The sequence below is a fragment of the Cyanistes caeruleus genome, chromosome 1, assembly GCF_971803275.1.
Source record: "Cyanistes caeruleus chromosome 1, bCyaCae1.hap1.1, whole genome shotgun sequence".
NCBI classification, from domain to species: Eukaryota; Metazoa; Chordata; class Aves; order Passeriformes; family Paridae; genus Cyanistes; species Cyanistes caeruleus.
This window is the reverse complement of record NC_141701.1, coordinates 15044547-15068926: the sequence shown is the minus strand read 5'-3', so window position 1 is coordinate 15068926 and position 24380 is coordinate 15044547. Positions and strand designations below refer to the sequence as shown.

Here is a 24380-nt window from a genome sequence, read left to right as displayed (position 1 = left end):
ATTTCCAGCAAGCAAGAATCTGTCCTACAGACAGATATATGTCTGTGCAGACTGAAGCCATGCCAGAAATCAGCCAAAGTCACATTTCCACAGCAGTTACGTGATTCAGCTTCTCATGGCATGCAAGTTTTCAAACTAGCCTAGCCAGAAAGTAAGCATCCTGTACAAAGGTGTTATCCCTAGACCCTTATAGGGGTTTGGCTAAAGACACATAGAACAAAGTCAGAGGTGCTATGGCTTCATTAAAATTGCAGTCATTATTTTAAAATTTAAATTTCTGAGAATCTTAGTTGCACACCAAATGTGGGCTTAAAGGTTGAAAAATACTTAAGTGAAAAATTTTAATTCAAATGTTGTCTGAACAATAAGTGACAATTATAAAAGTACAGATTTCATTTTAATACAATTATTTAATGAAGATTTAATCAAGTACATGCATTTTCTCCCCTCTAATTGGTATCTTAGGCTGTAACATCAACTGCAAAGAAAGTTTTCTTGACCTTTTAACTCAACTCAAAAGCATCAGTGGACACACTCAAAAGCTACTTTAAGAGGAAAAAAATGATCATGTGTACCTGAAGGCCATGGAGCATTTGCTGAGTCCTCTTGTTCCATCTTCTTTCTTCTTGATCCTGATCACCCCCTGTGCCGTCTTCTTCCTGGAAGCAGGTGAAAAATAAAAGACATCAGTGAAGTTTGTTCAGTTCGCTACCATAGACTATTAAATACTGTAGCTAAGACACAAGTTATCCCACTTGAGGACATGGATGGTTTTCTTGCAAAAAGCTACTTTGATTAAGTGGCACAAGCTATTTAAAATGAACCACACTATTAAGTTCAAAAGTTCCTATCTAAGGCATTGTAAACATATAGAGTGGTTTAATCCAGCTGTGGGTGAGAACAGGAGAACACTAATTCAAAACAGAACGTGGATATAATTTATAAAATAAAATAATTAATAAATGGTCATGAAATAATTTAACAATTACATTTCCAAGGGCTATTACTAAGAACAGACAAGAGTTATTTCTTATGCCTTTTACTGAACCCACAGTCAAATATTTATCCATTTCTGTGAAACACGTAAACTGGTACATAGAGTTCTTACTTCTTCCTCCTCCTCCTCCTCTTTCTCCTTTTCCTTCTCCTTCTCTTTTTCTGGCAGAAGTTCTAGCTCTGGTATTAGCTGGCAGATGTTTTGGGGCTCCTCTGGAGGCATTTCTACGGGTGGTATTTCCAGCTGTTGTGATGGTGGATGCTTTAAGAGCACACAATACAGTTAAACAAATCGTATAATTTTGTCAGTTCTTTTACAACAGAATGATGGAGCTACAGACCAGTTTAATAAAATACAAGTATCTACTCTTAGCTATTTGTCAGAATTTTTCATTTTTGAAAACCAAAAAGCAATTTCGTTTTGCTGTCCATATCTGTATTTTCAATCCTTTAGATTCTACTTAAACCAGAAATTATGATACCACTATACACCATCCAAACTACTGATCTCATTCCTTGGATCAGCACGTGCAAATTTAAAATCTCACACCACCAGCTACATTCACACACTTTAACTAGTCATCTTCAAAATATCAAAATGCTGTTCTCATCAATACAAACACGAAGGAATTAAAACAATGGTACCTGCAAAGTTTCTGAAAACATATGAATTACTCTGGTGCTCAAGTATATTCTCAGAAAATATGTATGTCAAGAGGAAAATACAGAAAAGCAATTTAATGAGATTTATGTAGACAGTTTTAATAAAATTAATATATGGTACTCTCCCCTTGAATCTACAAAGAATTAAGTGCTTGCCAGCAAAGTTACCAACACCTGAAACTGTTTCTACACATACCCTAAAATGGTTAAGCAACTTCTGATGTAGTCACACAGCAGGTATCACTACAGGTGATAAAGGCCTGACCCAGCCTCTAAGATAATCACAAATTCCCAACACCCCCAATTACACTGACTTAGCACAGCCAATGCCGATTTCACCACATGACATGACCACAAGAAGCAGCAGCTGCCACCCTGCTTAATAAGATCATGTAACATCTAACAGTCCCATTCTACACTGAACAACCTGTTAGCCAAGAAATGTGAAAAGGTTAAAAAATATGAGACACAGCATAAACCAGGACTGTTCGTACCACACAAGCATTCAGAAAAATATATCTCTCATTTTGCTCATTTCCCTCCTCTTCCCTTCACAAGAAGCTTCATTTTACATTGTATCACAGCTAATGTCCAAGTCTACTCACAACTCAACTAGGAAATATCTCCACACAATCAAAGTTTTTCTTTGAAACCTTAAGCCTGGAACACTAGGGCTGTCTTAAAAGATGTTGATGCAGCTAACACAATCCTTGCTTCATGGAAGCTGTTCATATACACTTTGCAAGCAGAACTTGATAAGCAATACGCTAGACTCCTTGAAGACTTTTACTGGAGGAAATAGTGTAATTTCTGTATCATACCAGTATTTTAAATGTTTCAGTAGCTTTTCATCTTACAAAGGCACCAGAATGACAAATGTTCTGACACTACTGCTGTGAATCTCAAGGGACCACAGAAAACTAGGACCTCAAATTTGTGTCATTGCTTATTCAAAGACATTGCCCACTTCTCATTCCCCATAAAAAAAATTGCATTCCCCATTAAAAAAATTGTAAAAGCTTACTCACAGGTAACACTGGCTCTGGTTCTACTTGCTGCAGTTTGCGTTTAACACCAGTCTGAGCTGGTGGGGGTGGCATAACTGATTCATCCAGGTTGGTCCTGCTGCCTTCCATCATCGACTCTTGTAAACGGCTTGGTTCTTCCAGAATAGGTTCATCTATATTCCACCAAAAAAAAATTATTCTTTTAGATACTTAAGAATGTGATTAGAAACTGTACCAAAATCCAATCTGCTATTAGAACTGAGCACTCTCAACAGTCTGCACTTTCAATCCACTGGTTCAAACAATTCCTAAGCATCCCCTATTCCTAGGAAAAAAACATTATTTTATGTCACAGGTTGTGACATAAATACAAAGCTCATTGATACATACATAATCTTCAATAACTTAATACAAAGCACAGATAAAAGAGGAAAAAATTGTTCTGAGGGAAAGCAGAGCATCTTTGACAAGACACAAACCAATGACATCTCGTTGCTGCTGCTGCTGTTGCTGCTCCTCTCTAGGAACTTCTGGGTTTTCAAAGTCTTTCAGGAACTCATCAAGATTGTCAGCTTCTCCACCTTTCCTCCTCTTTCTCAGGTCTTCTGGTACCAGAGGTGTAAGACAGCGAGTGAAGAGCTAGAGACAAAAGAGTACATTATTCACTATTGCAGCTTTCAGTGTCCTTTTATTTCATTTTGGATCAAGTAATTATGGGCTATCTTTCTCAGTTTTTAAACTCCTTTCCAACAGTACTAACTTCTGAAAAATCATTTATTTTTGTAATTGATAATAGCAATGTTTAAAATATTTACCTTAGTTCTTTTAATATGCTTTTTCTCCCAATTATGAATACTGCCATCACTATATCACTATTTATATGCTGATGTTTGCAATACATGAGGCACAATCCTGAATATAGTCCATTTAAAAATCAACTTGCACAAAAACATTACCTTCAGTAGCCTGTTATTCCACAAAGGCTGCGCAGGCAGAGAGAAAAGCTTTTCAACTCCACCAGTTTCTTTCCACATCATCAATTTCTTAGTAGGAGGTGCCAAATCCAAAGTAGTAACAATATCAGAGTAGTCACTTAATTGGGCTCGAATAGTCTTGCTGTCCAGTTCTTTTACACTGTCCACAATCAGCTTTCTCTTCCTCTTTGCTTTGGTTTCCTTGACTGTTGAGATTTTTAGCAAGCAATGAAGGTTAGCTCAAACAGGTACCACACTATAAAAGAATCCTGAAAGTTCTCTATAGATCTTACCTGCCCATATATGTCTCAAGAATCTAAGGCAACACTAGCTTTGTGAGAAGGATTAAAACCTATGTGCAATATAAAATGTCAAATACTATGAATGCTGTCCCATAACCTACAAATTCTTCTGTGAATTTCAATCCACCTAAGCCTCAATGTCCTCATCTGCACATGCCTCTCTCTCTCTCTCCCACGGCTTGCTTGTTAGGCTGGTGCAAACACTGGCCACTGAGCTGACCAGAGGATAGAGCATCTCTCTTATGAGTAAAGATGGAGAGATTTGGTTTTGTTCAGCCTGGAGGAAAGGGAGCTTTGGGGTAACCTAATTGTGGCCTTCCAGTACCTGAAGAGAGCCTACAAGGAAGATGGAGGAGACTTTTCACAAAGACATGTAGTGACAGGGTAAGTGGGATGGCTGCCAACTCACAGACTAGGTTCAGACTAGATATTAGAAAGGAATTCTCCACTGTGAGTGTGGCAAGGCACTGGAACAGGTTGCTCAGAGAAGCTGTGGATGTCCCATCCCTTTAAAGGGATAGGACATCCTTTGTGTTCAAGGCTAGGATGAAACTCTGAGCAACCTGGTCTAGCTGCAGAAGGTGTCCCTGCTCATGGCAAGAGAGTCAGAACTAGATCTTCATGATCCCTTCCAATCCCAGCTTTTCTATGACTCTAATCACAGATTTAAAATACCACACCCACTTTTTCCCCTAAGCCCTACCTGAGCTTTGGTAGAGTTAATGTGGGTGGTTATTTTAACTGTAAACTTTTGACCTTGTTCTAGGATAACTTTACTGTGCTCACAGCCTGGTACTCTGCAGCAGACCCTGAAGCTCTGGCAAATGCTGTCTTTGCTGGTCCCAGCAGATGAACTGGTCCCCTGCCGCCAGCCTGCCACGAGAGGGCAGTGCCAGAGCTCTCCCACTGGTCAAGCAGGGAATCAGGGCTGGAAGCTCAGTCTAAAAGCACAGGGCAAGCAACTTTCTTTCCAGATATTCATTTTTAAATAAAGCAGGGGTCAGTATATAATGAGCCAAATACAGTATCAGTTAAAATAAGCACGTTTCTTGCATTAAATAAAAAGACAAGGAAAATCCCTACTTAACAGAAATTCAAAGGTGCACCTCCTGAAATCAGCAATTCATGAAAGCTACAAATCACTAGAATAGCACTCGTTCTTGGTGTAAACAGTCACTCCTGCCCTTCAAACACAGCATATCAAGAACTGTGCTGCACTACAGATACCATATTAGAATTAAAGACATACTGAGCTCCATTCCAACTCAGTGCATTTTAACTAGCATGTTTATCCAAAGCTACAGTATCATGCTGTTACATGTACTGACTGATGAAACTACAAACTAGTATTCTCTGACACCACCTCTTGTAAGCTACCTCTCTGGAAAGTACTGGAGGGGCTACTATTAGAATAAAAGGAATTCAGCACTTGAGCCCTGGTATCTCTCCCAAGTGAGAAGCAGTCAGCAGCAGTGCTAAACATTCATTTCCACTCCATCAAGCTAAGGTGGTCTCTGACAAACTGTGTAAAATACTCCCCAACAGCTCACTCACCAGTTATGTCAATAGGCTCCAGAGCAAAAGCTTCCTCTTCATTGGGCACAAGCGTTGTCTGGTCAGTCATGGTTGGTAATGGTTCCACTGGATCCACAGAGTCTGGGCTGTCCGGGCCTCCCACTGCCAATTACAAGAACCTTGCACTAGGTCAAAACATTAACAGCCTGTGCTACCCCTCCCATCCCCTCCTCCACACCTTCAGGTGGTTTACCACATTTCGTACTTTTGAGCTTAGTATGCTTTTAAGGAATTAGAATCCAAACTACATGAGTTGGAAGTAATTCTAGATCTGGTCCTATATCATACTCACTTGATACGTTATCATCATCATCCATATCATCGTGGGGAGGCTGCTCTGGCATCATTACTCCACTTTCTGAGAGTGCAGGTGGGTCATCAAAAATACCACCATCATTATTACTGAGAAGTTTGTCATCTGAAGCAACCATATGAAAGAATCAGTTTTGCATCCACAAATGGATGAAATAAGTATAGAAAAATTTACAAAGAAGTACAGACAAGTTTATTACAAAACAGATGAAGATACTGCAGAAGCTAGAAACTAGTACTTTCAATGCTGACATAGAAGAATGTAGCAGTGCTCTTTGAAGGGGCATTTCAGCTCTAATTCTGAGCTTACAGATAACCTTCATTACAATATACTTGCCACACATTTACATCTTAGATCTAATTTTTTAGAACTTTGTTTTAACTATGCCAACACTTAATATGCTGTGAGTCATCTATACTGCTGTAATACACACAAATCAGAATTCCACTGTACAAAGCATAACTTTGACAACAGTTATGATCATATAATTTATGATTTTTGATTTTTTGCGAAGTTTGATCTTGGCAACAAAGGAAACAACTTCCCCTCGTCTACCCAAGAACTTATTACTTAAGGCAGGAGGTAGGATAGAGGAAAAACAAATTTCTCAAATTTACCCAATATTCCACCATCGTTTCCTTCTCCAAAATTATCATCTTTGTATTGGTCTTCATACTCCAGGTGATTAGATTTCTCATTGAGGTGACTGGTGCTCTGTTCAGGTTCTAGCAGGAGATTGGAAGCACTAGTGCTCACCAGCATGTCATCCTCAAATGCACTACCTTCTCTCATCATCTCACGATCATCCATCCCAAAGTCACCTGCAAGAATAAAATTGCATTGCTCTAAGTGCTAAAAAAAGATGCAAGAAACCTTCCTAACCAGTCAACGAAGGCCCATATGTAAGACCAAACTTCAATTCAATTTATCCTATTTGCAGAGTCAATGACAATATGAAAGGAATTGTAACCAGCAATACCATTGCAAAAAATACTGTTCAAACAATTATAAAAATAATCTCCTTTTCAAAGCTTTTTATTGTACTTATTTGAATTGATGTTAGCAAGATCCTACTAAACTTTATCTGAACAGAAACCAAAGAATTCAATGGAATTCAAAGACATCGTGCATTATGCCTCAAGGCTCTAGTACAGGGAACAAACCAATACCCAGTCAACCCCATTTTCAGATTATTCGTTCAAGACAATTACTGATTTATGGATTACAATACTGTAAGTTGGGAACAAGATACTAAAATGAAACTGTCTTTAGTCTTTGATTCAATTGTTAGAACACTGTCCTTAAAAAGATACCTAAAGTAGCAAACTCATCACCAGTAACTGATTCATCTATAGACATCTCCCAGTGGTTTCTCAGAGCAAGCTTCTGATTAGCTCACTTCATGTGCACACCACATTGTGAAAATTGTAACTGTCACAGTACTTCAATGATTAACTTGACTGAATACTCAGCTTTTCTTTCTGTCTATTCTAGACAGCCAGAAGTTTGCTGAGCATTAGAGGACAGACTTTCTGGAAAAACTGGCATGAACAAATTAAAACATACAAAACCATAGTATGTTTGATCTAATTTGTTTAGTGCTTATTGGACATTCCATAGTAATTGCAAAATTGTATCTTACAATAACTGAAATTAGCTATCAACACATAATAACACATGAGATCTTTACCAAAGTCATTATCCTGGAGGATACTGATGTTGCCTACTTCTTCTCTCATTGTAATTTCTTCCACTCTACTCTGGTTCAAACTGAACTGCTGAGCCACATCAATATCACTTAAACAAACAGAAGGCAATTATTAAAAATCTCATTAAAAAACGAGCAACAGATAAAGCCTGCTAAAATAAACATGACATTATTCAGTAAAAAGCAATTTTACATTCAAGTCAATTACTGAAAAAAATAACAGTGAACACTGAATAGAAACTACTACTTAAAATAGTGAGACTGTTAATGGTTCAAACCTATCATCCAAATTGCATTAGATTCTGGGAAATGTATCAGTAACCTCTCTTACTCCTTGCTGTGTTGGGATTACTAATTTCAAAGGCCAAATTAACTATTAAGAAAAACCTTCAACCCCTTCAACTTCTAAAGCTATTAATTTTGTTTATCAAACACTGTATTTTGCACCACTACCAAGTAAAATATACCCTTTGTGGTATATTAAGGTACATTTCTTAATAACACACAGAAATTTTATGCAGCTTCCAATTAGTATATAGTCTAATTTGAATTTGAACTAAATTGAACACTGAGTAAGCTGTATTCTAAAATCTCCCTTATGTATAATTTAAATAAAAAAATAATAAAATACATCAGTTTTTTTAAAAATTAATAACTATTCAGGCTGTATACTAGTTCTATATACAAGTAACCCCGTAAGTATTAAGAACTTTTAAGAATTAAAAAGTGCCACTACAGAAGGTCAACTACATTTCCATAAAGCTAATCTTGTCTAACCTAAGGATGTATATGATGTAGGGTGCTTTGAACAGAAGAAAAAGGAAGTTATAATAGGTATTTGAGTTTCCCAAAATCTCCTGTAAGGACATCTTTAACTTCAGTTAAAGTCAATGCTACTATGAACTTAAAATCAATAAAAGATGACTGCACACTTTCTTATTAAAAGACCTAAGAACAGAAGTTACTTATGGACTTTTTTTTACCTTCAGCAATGAGTTAGCTGTTTAAAACCAGGTTCTCATACAGGTTGACTATTAGGAAAAGGTTTTTTACAGGATGAGTGATTAAGTATTGGAATGGTCTGCCTGGGGAGGTGGTAGAGCCACCATCCCTGGATGTGTTAAAAAAAAGACTGGAAGTGGCACTTGGTGCCACAATTTAGTTGAGGTGTTAGGGCATGGGTTGGACTTCATGATCTTGGAGGTGTTTTCCAACCTAGTGATTCTGTGATTCTCCTGAAATAAAACCAATTACCATTTTCATGGAAATGAAAAAAAACCCCAAGCTTACTCCAGATCAGGAAGTGGTTGGTCAAAATCGTGAAACTCCTCAGGTAAGGTAATAGCATTGTACGCAGCCTCTCTGTTTTCCTCAGGCAAATCAACAACTCCTGCAAAGAAGAACACACCGACATGAGTGCCCATTCCTTACAAGGACAGCATTTTCCACTGTGCCATTACCATGTTCTCTGCATGAGCTTATTGTCTTTACATTTGTTGAGCTGAACTGATGCTGGGACACCTACAAAGAAACCTTAGATAATGCTAGTAAAGTGAAATTCAAACTAAATTCAAAACATATATACTCAAGCCATCGCACTGTCTATATAATCCCAGAAGCCTGAAATCAATCAGTAATGTTTGTGTGGCGCTATGCGGAGCTGTGCAGCCAACACAGGCATCGTGTTTCACAACACTACAGGTACCTGCTCCAAAATAATTTTATCATGATACATGGTATAAGTCAGGTTCTACATTACAGCAGCAGCTCAGTGTGACTGCTTTGCTACTGGTCCTTTTACTCAGTTCCAGAAGTCCTGGAGCAGTACTGATTGCACTTCGGGCTCACTAACTCCTAGGCTTCTGCACATAAAAGAGCTGTATTACCAAAACCACACACATACCTTTTCTTATCCTCCAGAGATGCTTACTCTTATTCAGCAGGCATTCTCAGAGCATGACTATCAGATTGGGCATCACAAAACCAGTGCCAGTAGTTGGTCCCTCTCTTTTATTCAAAGTCTTAAAAGGTCAGGGCACTTGAAAGTGCATGGGAAATGCAGGTTCAATTCCTTCTGTAACTTGCAGAAGATTTGAGCTCTATGCTCTGCCTTCTGACCCACACATACAACACAGGCAATTCTGAGGTAGGTACTTCAGAAACACTCTGCTCACAGTGCTCCCCTCTGCAATGAATAATCAAAGAACCACTGTCCAGAGAGACCAGGAACAAGCACGAGTCTGTAGCTTACTCATCATGGTACCTGACTAGGAATGAAGACATCTAGGGCTGTTCAATATTTTTACTTGTCTGCTGCTTAAAATGAAACATGTAAATGATTCTTGGAACAGAAAGACTTAATGCCTAAGGCACAAATTTTAAACTGAAAATAAATACCAGTGCCTCAGCTTCTGTCAGGCCAGCACGCCACTTTTTGCAAATCCTGATTTTAAGGTGCTTCACCTTCAACATGCACTCTGTTAGAAGAGTGAAAATTGGGAAAACAGATTGCCTTGTGATATTGAAACAAATTTATGTTCTTATCACCCAGAGAAGTTAAACACAGTAGTAAACAAAAAATTAGCAACAAATTACCACTGAAAGCTACATAAAAGTAAGTACTTGAATTCAATGCCTGAATTACAACCTGTAGATCAGGAAATGAAGATAAAGGTATGACATACTGTAACTTTTCTCAAGTTACTGCTGCATTGGCTTTCAAGAGTTGCCTTTTTACAAAACAAAAAGTCTCCCTCAAGTTCAGCTTTTAAATCTATTGCACTCACTAACGTAGAAAGGTAAAATGATTTAGCAGGAGTACGCATCCAGCAACATCACTGCCACAGCTACACTTCAGCTGAAAAAAAGTTCCCCAGGCCAAAATTAAAAAAAAACTCTCTAAAAGCATGAAAGAATGAAAGTCGAATAATTGACTGCTGGAAAAGTAATTTCAGATATTAATACGGCACCCCATCTTCATGGAAGATATTTAAGTAAGCAGCTATAGAGGGGGAAATTATGTTGCAAACATACAAAAGGAAAACCATCTTTGATGCACACATTACAGTTCACATTATTTTCAGAAACTAAAATGTGAAAGTGGTAGAAAAACAGCTTACTTTCATGTTTCTTTTTTAACTCATAGCAAAAGAATCCTCACCACTGATGGAAACCCTTCTGTGCTTTCTATTCAGTAGGGAACTGGCTTTTTTCAGACCAAAGGTAAAAACCATTCAGTGTATTTCCATTTAATATCATACACCAGCAACAGCCAAAGTCCTAAGTGTGATTTTACTGAATCAGCATCATTAGGAATAGTTTTTGTTCAGAATTCAGTTACAAGATGTTATTCAGCAGACAACTCAGTCAGACAGCCAGCTGCAATAATTACTTCTATAACTTCTACCATTATGTAATTATACCGAATAAGAAGGCAAAATTGTATGCCTTCTTAATAAATACATTTATCAATGTAACTTTTCAGCAAGCACTTGGATAAAGACAGATACCTGGACGAAAAGCCATCTTAATCTTAATGAAAGCCTCATTACAGTCTGCAAGAAGATATTTTGCTTTCCTGTGGTAGATTCTAACAACGCCTAGTAAAAGATGTCCTGAGGTCCGAAGTGCCATCTTCACCTAAAAACACATTGCACAATCAGTGAGTTAGCTGTATCCTCACTTTCCCCTTAAACAACACCTCAGTCAGCTTTACGTTAATTTTCTCAATAAAATCAAATATCCAAAACAAGTATAAAAATCAGCACAAATCTGAAGAAGCAAAGAATGCAAAGTCTACAGTTCAAGATGATACCTATTACCTTATTGATGGATGACCTGGCAATTACTAAATTAATAGCAGCTCACTCCAGGAATTTCCAAACACTACTCTGTCTAGTTAAAAAGTGACAAAGCCTACTTTTACCATATCTTATTTTCTACCACCTTTGCTACTTCAATTGTGGAACAAGTGGAAAAATACAAAAAGTTGGACAGCCATAAATAATGATTTAGCTAAATAAAATCTGGTTAAAAACTGTTAGCTACCTCTCCATCTTCTGCCCTGCAGTTAAAAAGAAAATCAGAGATAAACACTGGAAGATGTGGAGTGCCCATAAACAAGCACTGCCACACTAAAGCAATTTTAAGTTCCTTTCCTCTTCAATCTCACTGCTCTAACAATTCATAGAAGGACTCTTCTTTAAATATTTTAGGCTGAAAGAGCATGAAATTTGTGTTGAATGGTACATGGAATAATTGTCTCATAGAAAGAGTAAGCCATACAAGATTGAACATCAACTTGTAAGAATTTAAAATTTTTATTACCTCAAATATCTTTTTAATATTTTGGCTGATGAACTCTTACACAAAGTATATTAAGAAGTGCCAATTAGTTTCTCCCTTCTCTAGAAGAATGCTCTAGCTCACTAGTGAGTCTATGAACATTATCTTCTTCCTAAATCCTTCCTAAAGTGATAATGAAGCAAATCACTATCCTAGAAGACTAAGCATCTCTGTGATTCTACAATACTTTTTGCTTACACTTAGCAATTCTTCTAAGATCTAGAGTAGCATTATAAAAACTGTTAACACTTGCATCAACCAAAACAAAAGATATAAATAAATTTTCTTTTGTTTTCAAGTAGTTGCTTCTTTTGTAAGACATTGACATCTGTTAGGTGACAAAAGTCACAAGTGTACCACCAGTGCTAAGATGAAAAATTTCATTGTCATGAGTAGTAGAGGGGAAGAAAAGTAAACATGTAAAAACATCAAGCTATTTAAAATTTCCTCCTGTTCCACAATAAAGTATTTCACACCTAAATGGACCTTTCCACCCTTTAGATAGCAACATTAAGAACCTTATTTGCTTCAGTGACCCAAACAGTAGTTAACACCTGTACACTCAAGTTCTTTTCACTACAAGGTAACATGACTAGTGTAAAATAGATACCTTTGGGGAAATGATGCTCTCCACACTGCTCTCCAGATTACATTCAAAAACATGGGCTTTGGTCAGCTTCTTATCCCAGTGGGCCGCCAGCCAGATTTTGGCCAGTGGCCCACGTTTGCTCAGGACAAAGTGGGCATAGAACATGATCACAGATATCTAAACCAAAGTGCAAACCTGTAAAGAGAAAGGCAAATATTTATTTCCACATCTTATATTTTATGAGGAACATCCTTGTAAACACACCCCTTATCCGCAGAAAAAGTGCACATGTTTGATTTTCAACCACTGAGGTCAGACTATTTGTTTATTAGGTTTAAGCCAACACTTAAAAATGGTGTCCATGTAATAGCATATATATGTATTTATTACAGAAGAATTATAAAGCAGAAACAACACTCACTAACAGCCACATACACAACTTAGAAATGTTTACCATTCCTCAAGAAAAAATAACCTTGAATCTTTTTACCTAAAGGGTAATGATACCAAACTCTCTTAATGCCAAGAAGCACGTCTCAGTTTTCATTCCACGGTAGTTTTCTACAACTTCAATTTCTTTCTACTTTTAATTCAGTAGCTACTACTCTACTATACCAGTATGTATTGTACATTGTCCCAGCAAAAGAGTCACTTTTTAAAATATACAGCCCTAAATATTTTTGGACTTCACTATAATTTCCTAAACAGGAAACACAATTGTGTCTTCATTTCTGAACAGACCGTTCTCCATTTTATATTTTTTTTTAATGAGGTGTTGATAAAAGTGGTGAGAAAACTGACTGATTTATTCAAAACTTCCTTAAGATTCAATTTTCTTTCTCCTTCACCAGGGAAAAAAAAAAAAAAGAAAAAAAAAAAAGATACTCTTATGTATTTATCTAGTAACTACTTTGTTATGGCTGATAAGATGCCAACACATCAAACCATGGGGAATCAGAACAGCATGATGCCTTATGATCTAAACATGCCAGTTCCATGCATGAGGTAAGCATATGATTCAGTTAACTACAAGTAAAGGGGGTAAAAAAAAAAGTTTGCTTTAAAAAAGTAGAAGAATCTCCACCAAGAGTTTTTCCAGTAGTTTCTATAACCCAGGAAAATTAATCAAAAAAGAACAGGAAAGGCACAAGTGCATTTCAGTTTTTACCTACTCTACACAGACAGAAAAATTGCCAGAGGAAGCACAGCAAGTCACAATTGTCACTGCTAGAAATTTAAGTACAGGGGCAACAGAAGCTCTGACATTACTGATTCAGTGGAAATAAAGCCAACCTCTAGACATCTGGATAACAAATGAAAAAATGTACATCTCAAAGTCAAGTCCAAGCACTTCTTTTTTCCATTCTGAGAGTTGCACAACAGAACTGAGTATCAAGCTACTCTCTTAATGACAGACTGGCCACCAATTCCATCCATAATCAGAACAGTAGAAAGATTTAAAGGAAATAAAGGCAACCTGCAGCCTAAACTCAAATGAATTCAATATACAGAATTAAGACTACTCTTAGGAGTGAAGGTAACAGCTTTTAGTCATAATGAAGCTGCAAATTGACAAAAAGTTAAATGCCATTTTTATTTGTTGAGATTGTGTGACAGCTAAGGATAGCACTGCACAAAGATGGACATGAGCAAGCTTTTCCAGGAAGCACAATGAAATAAGTTTTTGATGAACATTCATCTAAAGGAAGTATTTTACTGTTTTCCCCCTCAGGATTTTTTGAAAGACATCGCACTGTCTGAAGGCCTGCAGACAATTCAATCCTTGCATATTTTTTAAGGCCTCAGTATTTTTGTATATGCAGACATGACTTTGCAGTACAGCATTTTGATATCTTGAGTTGCTACCAGAACTGTGCAACAGTAAGCCTGTAATTACCCCTGAACATGTGGAATAGGAGAAAACACAGACTAAACAAAACTACTTGCATTAGTCCATTAAAAGCATTCAACAACAGTTGCAAAAGAATGTACTTTGATTAGTGGAGTTTGGCACAATTATTAAAACAGATAACATGGGTTTCACAAAATTTCAAACACAGAGTTAACTGAAAATATACTTGAGTTTCCTGATAAATGTCAAACTCACTATTTGGACAACTTGGACCAAAACAATTTATCTATTACTTTAAATTGGTTCCTCTTCATCACTTGAAGCCTTGCCATACTGAAATACACGAAGGGAAACAGTGACAATCAGACTATAGATATTTCTAAAGTGTTTTTCAATCTGAACTGTATTAACCAATAATGATTCTATTATCTAAAGCAGTAATTTCTTGTCACATGAGTCCCTGTCACTTCCAACTTCCAGCAGATGCTCTGCATGCTTATCACTGGGTTACAGCAACTGTACAAAGCCCACCTTTACAGTACAGCTGCTTAGCACCTCAGCTCTTCAAAGCAGGCCCCAAAGGCTGCTCCTGCTTTCTCCAAACTTTTTTATTTCTTTTCAGATACTCTCTTTTCTGCATTTCAGGCTTTTTGTCTGATCTTTAATTCATAGCACAGTATATTGATGCAGTGGCATAAAAGAAGAAATAGATTTTCTGGCATAATTTGAGACTGGGATGAATGTTAAAGGAACCAAGAGTTTCTACAAGTGGCAAAGTGCTCAGGCAGACACATAGAATGTGTCATTGACTGAAAAAGCAACTCCTAAGAATCCACAAAAGAATAAGGGTAGCTGATGACTCTTAAAAAGCTTGTAAGATAAAATGTAACTGTCAATTTTTGAAATAGACTGTAAATGAAACAGGACCATAATTTTTTTTTCTAAAAACTTAGGCATTTTTCCGTCTTGCTTGCATTCCTCTGAGGCAAAAAGAATATGTACTCACACATCGTAGGACCAAATCCCGATCTTGTCAGATCAGCCTTTTAAAATACCTGAAACTTCACTGTGATTAACTTTGAACTTGCTTCAACATGCCACAATTGTCCTCAGGTATTCTCTGCCTAACTTGGTCAACAATTGCACAATTTAAAAAAAAATTATCTTCTTATAGAGGTGTAAAAAATGCTCTACTTCTATACACAAAATAAGTGAAATGTAAAGCAGAACTAATATACTGTTCATAAACAGGGTCTGATCCAGAATGTGTCTATTTCTTTCTCTCATCTGAAACTCTGGTAATTGCTCCAGCCAAAGTAGAACTAAGAAAATTTGGTAGATGGTAACTATGAGCATCATCTTACCTCTCAACGCACATATATTTAATCTTAAAATCCTTCTTCAGATTAGAATGGCTAGCTATCTAACCTCTGAAGAGCACACTGGCATAGCTAGTCCCATCCTTCAAGGCATGCAGAAAGGTGCTTAATGAACTAAGAGCTGACAACAGACAGAACATTCACCATATTTTGATTTGACTGTGGTTCACTCTAGCTCATTAAAACCACTTGCCAGCTGCTCTCCCTAGATTATGTACACACACACACCAGTCCACAACTAAAGATCAGTCTTCTATTTTTTACTGTCACCTACTTTTGTTCCTTGTAAAGCTAGTCCAAAACTATAGTCATACACAGATGAGTAGACAAATTCCACACTACAGTTTAAGAAATCAGCCAGTAATTTTAATTCATTTGTCCTTATGCTATCCTTCAATTTCTCTTCTCTGCTGGTTTCCCCCCACCTAATAACAGCATAATAGCATAATTTCCTCCTGTGTTGTTTCTGCTCTGCTAAGCCCAGGCAGCCCTGGGTGATCTGGGGAAGCATGAGATCACCCTGTGCACCTGCATCAGTCTGAGCTGGCCCTACCAGACTTCAGAAGAACTACCCTGACCCTGCAACTGTACTTTGAGTTCTTCAACTTTAACTCATAATCCTTCACTCTCCAGTCCTTCTTCCATGACTAAACTTGCCACGTGTGTGGGCCTCACTAACATTGCCTCCCTGGCAAGTTTCGGTACCACACTGAACACCTGGTGCCACTGAAAAACAATTCATCACAAACTCCACTAATATCACCTTACAGCTCCATGCCTTTTCACCACTACCTTATCTGATCTCCTTCCTTCAACCACTTTATAATAGTCTGGTTAATCCACATTTATCTTAATTTTAATATATTTCTTTGTGGCACCTGGAGCTTTACTAAAGTTCTGTGTTAAGTCGCCTTAATTTCTTATGTCCGTAAAAATCAATTATTGAAAAAGATGACATTGAACTAGTTCAACTTGTCATACCTTTGCTAAATACATACAGCATTTTCCATTTGTCTCCAGGTCTTGTTTTTTGCATCAACAATTTTTCAGAAATTCTATGGCTGAGGTTGCACTACCAGGTCTATTAATTACTCAAACCACACCACTCCATTACAGGAACTGCTTTCACTGTTCTCCAATTACAATATACTACACACCTACATAATCAGATAGAACCAGCACCCCACTAGGGTTACTAATTCAAAAGGCAGATCACTCACAAGTACCGTACAGAGCTGGAGATTACTGAACCCTATGATCGCTGTTGTCTTCCTCCCTCAATTCCACATTCATACCTAACCCACAGCAGGTATCCTGCCCTTGTCCCTACATTCAGAATGCTCAACCAGTAGGAAAGAAATCTTTTTAATTTAAGGCCCTGTCTCCATTATCCCAACCTATTTTGTGCAATTCCAGATCTAAGTCAAATGAATAAACTTGCAGAAACCATGTACTAACAAATTTTTAAAGGTATCTAAATTGAACAGAATTCCTTATGTTACTCCATCTTTTTCAGTTGTTATTTCTCTGCACTGTTTGTCCAAAGAGCCCAAATGTAAAAAACTTTATAACATTTTACCTTTAAGAAGTTAAACTGATGTACTAACTAAAGCAAATACTCTAATTTCTGTGGGAAATCCCATGGTATAAGCAAGAAATTATGAATTTGTGTGTTAATTTAAGTTTATTGTAGATCTCACTAACTTTTTGCTCCTCCTTTTATTACTCCATCACACCAACTTCCTCTCTAGTTAAAAGTATACGTGAGTGGGCTTTGCTTTCCCAAGTTTTGTAGAATGTCAAATATTTACAAGTGAACCTTCATAAAATAAAACAGAAGCCTGGCCCTAATAATGCTGTGACGTCCCCTGGTTTTAATACCAAGTTTTACTGAGTAAGAGATTAAGGAAAGTGTGCTTAATCGCCCACATTCGCACAATGTGGGCCTAAATGGTAACTTATCCAAATTTACAGTAGTTTCTTTATGTGTCTGAATTTAAAGAAAAGCCATTTTCAATGAAAGAGGCCAGTAAGTCACAGTGACCCCTAGTATCCTTTGATATTGTTAAAAACACAACGCCCTGTTTTACATTTAACAGAAGCGTTTCTCATCGCGATCAGAGATATATTAAAAACGACAGCAACATTTCTAACAGTGAACATAAGAGTAGGATCGTGGTTCTTCAAAAGGCCGGCATTTTTAAAGGGCCCTTTTATTTGCAGCTGTACAGCCAGTGTCCAGAAGACAGTTCATTGCCATTACAGAGGCTGTGAGAACATTCAGTACCCTGCCCCATTCACGGCAGAAGGAAAATTGCACTTAAAAACAGAAGACTGGCAAATGAAACTTTGCTCCTGTTCCTCTCCCCAGACGGCAGCAGCTCCGCTGTGCGTCTAGGGCACCCACAGCCAGGGATCTGCTACACCGCGGCGGGCCCCGGGCCTCTCCCCGGCTCCCTCGGCTGCCCAGTGACCCGGCTCTCCCGGGGAAGGGCCGCGGTGTAACAGATCCCTGGCGGACCCTGCTGATCCGCGCGTGTGCCCGCTCCAGGGGCACAGACCGCGCTGCCCCTCAGGCTCACCCTCCGCCCCGGCCACGCTCCCCTCGGGGCCTGCCTGTGCCGCCGCCAGGCCGCGCTCCGGGCCCCGCTGCGCCCGGCCTCGCCTGAGCCCGCCCCGGACACCCGGCCCCACGCAGGGTCCCGGGGCGGCCCTGCACCTTCCTGGGGAGCCCCAGGTGCCGCGGCGCACCAGGCGGGCACTCCCCGCCGGGAGGGCTCGACCGAAGAGCCGGTTCCGAGCCCAAACATGACGGCAGCACCCCGAGAGCCGGGCTGCGACTGGGCCCCGCCGGGCCCCTTCGGGCGGCGGCAGCGACCGCGGCGGCCGGAGCCGCTCCTTACCCTGCTCCGGGCCCGGGGACCGCTCGCTGCTCCTGCCGGGCCGGGCCGAGCCCGAGCCGAGCGGTGCCGAACCGAACCGAAGCTGAGCCGAAGCCGAGCCGGGCCGAACCGAGCGGAGCCGAAGCGGAGCCGAGCGGAGCCGAGCCGCTCTCTCAAGCAAACAAGATGGCGGCCGCGGTCCTTCCTGCGCGCGAAGGCGCCGTTCAAACCGCAGGATGTTTACGGTCAAATTCCCCCCCGGCCCCGGCCCAGCCACTGCGCGTGCGCGCGGCCCCAGGAGGCGGGGCAGAGCCGCGGGGGTGACGAACGGCCCCTGAGTGACAGCGGCGCGCGGGCTCCGCGGGGGGCGGGGCTGTGGGAGAGGTGAGGAAGCTGCGCGTGCGCGGCTCCGCCGGGGAGTGGCCGGGCTGTGAGGGCTGAGTGGGGCTTGGTGTTCTTCATTAGCTCGATTTAAAACGTGTGAAAGAATCGTTCTCTTCTTTTACAGGTTGCTTCCCGCGAGGTCTTTCTGATCCCTGCAGCTCCGTCCTGCCGCCGGGGCGCTGCAGGTGTTTTGTGCTGTGGGGTAGTTTGTTTACTTGGGGAACAGCTGCGGGCACCACTCTCTTTGTTTGGACCAGCTTGATTTCGCCTGTGTATAGAAAGGTTTTCTTGGTCCTGATTCACTAGTGTATGATGTAATGGAGAGGGGAATATGGCTGCAACAGGACTCTAAGCAGAAGGAGTCAATCACTAGGTAAAAGCAATGGCAAGGAAAAACAAGGACTGCTTTGGGAAACAGGATTTTTTCTGGTCTCTCTCGGGCATTAGGAAATCTAATGCTATGAATACATTACTATTATGGATGAACACCAAACAGCCTTTCCCCCAGAGAGACACAAAATTCAAAAACCTTATTAAAATAACCTCTGAAACTATACTTCTAGTGCAATGGGTCATCAGTTTACAAACAATGTTGGAATACCAAGAAAATCTGCCTACTGAGGGTTTAAGGAGTATTACTGCTATTTGTGACACTCAGTTAATATATTTTAGGGTATGATAACATGAGCAAATACTATGTAAAATCATGCAGGTTCATTCTCCTGGTTCACTTTCCTTAGATTCAGTTTTGAAGATTTCAGCATTCATTTTTGTTCATAATGTCTCACTAGAACCTTTATTCAGAATAAACACTGATTCTCTGTATATCCCACATGGCTTTCTGCCGGCTATAGTAACATTTAAAGGGTTTTCTTCTGCAAGAAAACATTTGCTGTATCACTACTCCTGTATTTCCAGATGGAGTTAGAGGTCCTGGCTTTGAACCAGGGAGTGTCCATTGACCACTGGCCTGCTGATAAGACACTTGAATTTGTTTAACAGTGCTGATACACTGGATTGCATCAAAGTCCACAAAAAGTGTGAACCAGCAAAGCTGCATCATTTGCTGCTGTAGGAAATAGCCACTCCAGGAGGGGAGAAAAGACACACCAGTAAAGTGACAGCACAGTGATGTGATCAGGAACCCTGACCCACGTTGCTGCTGAAATGTCCACAGCACAGACTGGCTCTGGCTCTTGCCCTGCTCAGTGCTTACCTCAGTTGAATACATTTTAGTATGAAATCCTTCTTTCTCTGGCTCAGCAGACACTGAGGGTTGGTCAAAATTGCCTTTTTAGCTACGATGGGTCAGTGTGTGCCAGTTACCTGTTCAGAAGCCCTACATCATTTTGCCATTGACTCAGCAGAAATTTATGATGGGAAGGAATTATTACTATTTTTATTTTAGTTGTCAGTACCAGTTCCTTAATAGTAGTCCATTGAAAAAAATAATAAAAATGTGTGTATTGTTTTTCTCATGCTCTCTACTGTTTAAGCAAGCAATTCTTTCTATAAAAGACATCCTTTTGGATAACAAAACAAGGAAGTTATAGTTAAATTTTTGATAATATCTACCATGTAGTTAAAAGCATTAAGCTTATATATAAGCTCATATATAAGGTCTAGTCTTTTCCAGGTGACTGTCTGTAGTCAGTTTTCAGTTTTTCCAAAGTTTAGTTTCAAGTTTTTCCATTCTTTGTTATTACAGGGCTTTAAATGTACATACTTCAAAGAGGCAAATATATGCAAATCCCAGAGAGTTTATAGTCTAAATTTGGCTCAGTTTAAATCTAAAGGATTTGAATTGTTATCACATCTGTTTCTCATGGCAGTATGTGACTACTCCAAAGATCAGTCGGTAATCTTGTCCTCTAATTTATTCTTGAATATATTTTAAAATTATACCAGTCTAATTTAATATTATTTATTTTATCCAATGTCTATTCAGTTTGATATTTTTCTGTTTCATCTAAAAAGAATGCTTCATTCCATCAAAATTAGAAATCAAGACAATTCATTTGCATGGTCTCAAATTAAGGTTAATTGTCTGATATAAAAATATTTCATCTGTACTGTGTAGATAAATACACTTCATTAACAAATTGGTATTTAAACTTCAGCATAATTTCCAGATATTCTGCTAAGAATTAAAGCAATTACAGTACACTAAATAAAGAAGATCAAAATACAGTATGTTGGAACTCATGTCCATTGAGTCCCATCCACTCACCTACCAATTTTAAAACACCATAAAGAAATTTTCTTCATTATTAATAATACATTAAATTACTGCATGGCTCTTTCAAATGTCTGTGATTAAGTCAAATATTTTTCAACCTTTTGCACTTAGGTTCTCATGAAGGTCAATTCTTAAGGAAAAAAAAATAAATTCTCCATTACTAGGTTTTTTTTTTTTCAGTTTTGGGTTATTTTTTTAATCCAGCTTGGAAAGTGCCCTGAACACCCTGGCCTGAGACAGAAAATGTAACTGATCTTCCTGTCCCCATTTTTATTTTTTTTTCACAAGAGCTGCCACAAGCGCTGATTTGTATGCGGCACTTTGCTGAATTTCTCCTCGGGCTCTGCTCAGACACATGCATTCCAGATGGTACTTAAAAAAGCAAGTTTGTGACTGTGATGTACACTCTTGCTAGCTTATACCAGATCATATTATGCAGTGACATTTAGGACAAAACTGAGGCAAGAAGCCCATTTTTGTTTTCAGCTTTGGTCAAGTGTATCTGTCAGGCAATGAAATAATAATTTGCAAGTGGAGAACAACTTAGTTCATATATAAATAACTTTCAGGAGAAAGGACATGTTTTAATTACTTTTGATTTACTTAAGTAATCATTTTTCCCTGACAAACATTCTCTCTTGAAATTTGAGATCCAAATCCACTCGAGTCACACACCCATCCTCCAGCTTCTTCCAATCTAAACTGCTTTGCCCAATCACTTCCAAGTATTGGCAACAATAAATTGCTTTTTTAAGCCATCAAACAAGAAATTCAGGATAGTCACAGTCCCACTTCTAACCACGTGAAATAGAAGGAAAAATACCGTAACTTCTGATTTGATTAGAATCTGTGTACTCTAAAAGCTTCAAGATTTCAAGGCAGATAATCCAAGGTTTGTCCAATATGTTGGGACCTTCTCTTAGGAACAATTTTGGCCTCCCTTTACAGTAAGTCAGCTTTGCTGCAGCTGTACAGAAGAGCAGGAGGTCCTGGAAAGGGACTTGCTATGTAAGTGCATACAGACAGAAGTTTTAAACTGCAAGCCATGACTGCTTATGTGATCTATAGGTGAAATGGTTTCTGAAACTGGCATTCAAAAATACCACAAAATCACTGTGGTACTCTGTTCTGAACATTAGATAGATGTTGGAATACAAACATTCGCACTCTAGCTGGTAGTTTAGACTCTTGATTTCAGTGTGGGCCACCTGCCACAGATCCCATGTGAAGTACATGAATAATGAAAATATCTGGAAACACTGATTTCTTGCCACTTGGCCTTTAGTTCACAATACATCCTTTTACCAAAAGCTGCAAGCAAAAAGCAATTTAATGTATTTGTCCTGGTTTAGGGCAAATTTGGGAGAAAACGTCCAAGGAAGCAAACCCACGTGGCTCCTTCCCCCAATCGGTTCGGGAAGAGATTTCACCAAGAGAAGTGGAAAAAAACTGTTTATTTAACAGGCACAGCACTACCCAGCACAAGAATGAACAATACCAAATTACAAAACCTCTCACCGCTCTGGAGAGATGACAAATTCAGAGTGTCTCTTTCCTGTAGGCGTTCACTCTGTTATCAATCCCTCTGGTGCTGGAAAACGCCACTGCCCAGGCTGGGCTCCCGGTAGTCCACTGGTGCAAGCTTCCAGTGCTCCCCTGAGTCCCCAGCCCAGAGCAGGTTCAAACCGTTCCAAGAAAAGGGAAAGAAAACAGTCCAGGAAGACCTCTCTGCCTCAACTAGCTGGAAAACAAAGGCAATCTATCTCTCTCTTTCTGGGAACTCTTGACATGACAAGTCAAAGATGTTTCATACCAGTGTATTTAATTTGAGGATGTTCTGGTTTTGACTGAGATAGAGTTAACTTTTTTCCAGTAGCTGGTACAGTGTGGTGTTTTTGATTTATTATGAGAATGTTATAAATCTATACTGTGATATTGGCTTTCGCAGGTATTAAGATGAATATTATATGTTAAATACTTTTTAGCTAAGTATGTACTTTTTTCTTGCTAACAAGTCTTAAGCTTAAAAGAATTTCCTAGGTACAAAGCAAGGAAACCCCAGAGGGCAAAGACAGTGGGGCCCGAGCTGTTATCAAGAGAACAATAGAGCCCAAACTGTTATCAGCAGAAGAGATGAAGCCCATCTGCCCTCAAAGGAAGGATAAGGGGCCCGGACTGTTATCAATACTGACCATTTGCAGAAGGAAACCAGACTCAAAATAATGGTGGTCAGCAAAAATAATGATGACCAGCAAAAATAGTGCTGAATAGCAGAAATAGAAATCAAACAAAGCGTGTTCTAAATAGGTGGAACCAGGGAGGGGACATGCTAAATACTTCTTGAAATAGTTTGAATATGCATCAAATCCTCACAGCAGGAGGGGATAAAAAGAGTGTTTCCAAGATACCAGGTGTGTTCCTGGCAATCCGCCAGGGCACCCGGCTGTTTTAACCCTTTGCTTTATTTCTTTTGTCTCCTAATTGTCTTTTGTTTATATTAAACTTCTTATAATTTATTAAGTGAATCTCGTTTTTAATAAGAATAATGTTGATAACACACTGTCTTGGATTGCAATGCAAGATGTAACCAAAAGTATGTATTCTATTACCTTCTGTTAAAACCAGGTGGGGCAGTGTTCTTTATCTCTTCCATAACCCATCCTTCCTCCAGAGATATATCTTCTGTTAATGGGCCATTGAGTCTCACTGCATGACTGATAAAATTACATCATCCCATTGTGAATTGCTCTCTCTGCCCAGAGGGACCTCAGAACAACACAAAGCAGCCTTTCTCCACTGGGTTCCCAAAGGAAAGACTGGACCACCAGACCTTCAGAGGAAAACTACACCCTTCTACAGAGTCATTGCTTCAACAGAACCACATCTGTTCACTACCTGCCAGTTTCCTCCTTAGTTCCACCATCTGATCAACACTAGAAGTTAAAAATGACCACAAACTGTGGTTAGCAGGTTGGGAGGAGAAAGCTGCGAATGCGTGGGAACCACATCTGAAGCTATGGATCACCAACAGGGTGTCAGGCTGTATTCTGACTCTGTCAGTGGGGTTTTCTTTTGGTTTGGTTTGGTTTTTGGTTAGTTGATTGTTGTTGTTTTGTACTACTGCATTTTTATTTTAATTTTCCTAGTAAAGAACTGTTATTCCTATTCCCATA

The 24380-nt window shown here is 39.1% G+C and overlaps 2 protein-coding genes across 2 annotated transcripts in view; one reads left to right on the top strand and one right to left on the bottom strand.

Annotated features, from left to right (window-relative positions):
• RAD21 (RAD21 cohesin complex component) overlaps positions 1-18953 on the bottom strand; it is a 22434-nt gene extending 3481 nt beyond the window's left edge. Inside the window, exons 1-13 of the mRNA XM_086879918.1 lie at positions 18606-18953; positions 12493-12666; positions 11048-11177; positions 8829-8928; positions 7521-7627; positions 6448-6651; positions 5810-5935; positions 5497-5619; positions 3623-3846; positions 3146-3305; positions 2688-2839; positions 1109-1258; positions 576-659 (exon numbers count right to left, since the gene is read on the bottom strand). Coding sequence (XP_086736044.1) covers positions 576-659; positions 1109-1258; positions 2688-2839; positions 3146-3305; positions 3623-3846; positions 5497-5619; positions 5810-5935; positions 6448-6651; positions 7521-7627; positions 8829-8928; positions 11048-11177; positions 12493-12636 — 1704 coding nt within the window. The 5' untranslated portion in view covers positions 12637-12666; positions 18606-18953. The remainder of the gene's footprint in view (positions 1-575; positions 660-1108; positions 1259-2687; positions 2840-3145; positions 3306-3622; positions 3847-5496; positions 5620-5809; positions 5936-6447; positions 6652-7520; positions 7628-8828; positions 8929-11047; positions 11178-12492; positions 12667-18605) is intronic.
• LOC111925059 (uncharacterized) lies at positions 13418-24380 on the top strand. Its single transcript, XM_086842909.1, has 4 exons — positions 13418-13476; positions 16336-16403; positions 18254-18968; positions 19093-24380. The coding sequence occupies exons 1-4, from the start codon at positions 13418-13420 to the stop codon at positions 19115-19117; spliced, it is 867 nt and encodes a 288-aa protein (XP_086699035.1). The 3' UTR covers positions 19118-24380.

Excerpts from the sequence above, each read along its gene's own strand:
- LOC111925059 (XM_086842909.1), top strand. The coding sequence starts at position 13,418 with ATGGGGAATCAGAACAGCATGATGCCTTATGATCTAAACATGCCAGTT. Across the intron at positions 13,477-16,335 it reads ATGCCAGTTCCATGCATGAG|TCCTTCTTCCATGACTAAAC; the intron begins GTAAGCATATGA and ends TTCACTCTCCAG. Across the intron at positions 18,969-19,092 it reads GGGGCGGGGCTGTGGGAGAG|GTTGCTTCCCGCGAGGTCTT; the intron begins GTGAGGAAGCTG and ends CTTCTTTTACAG.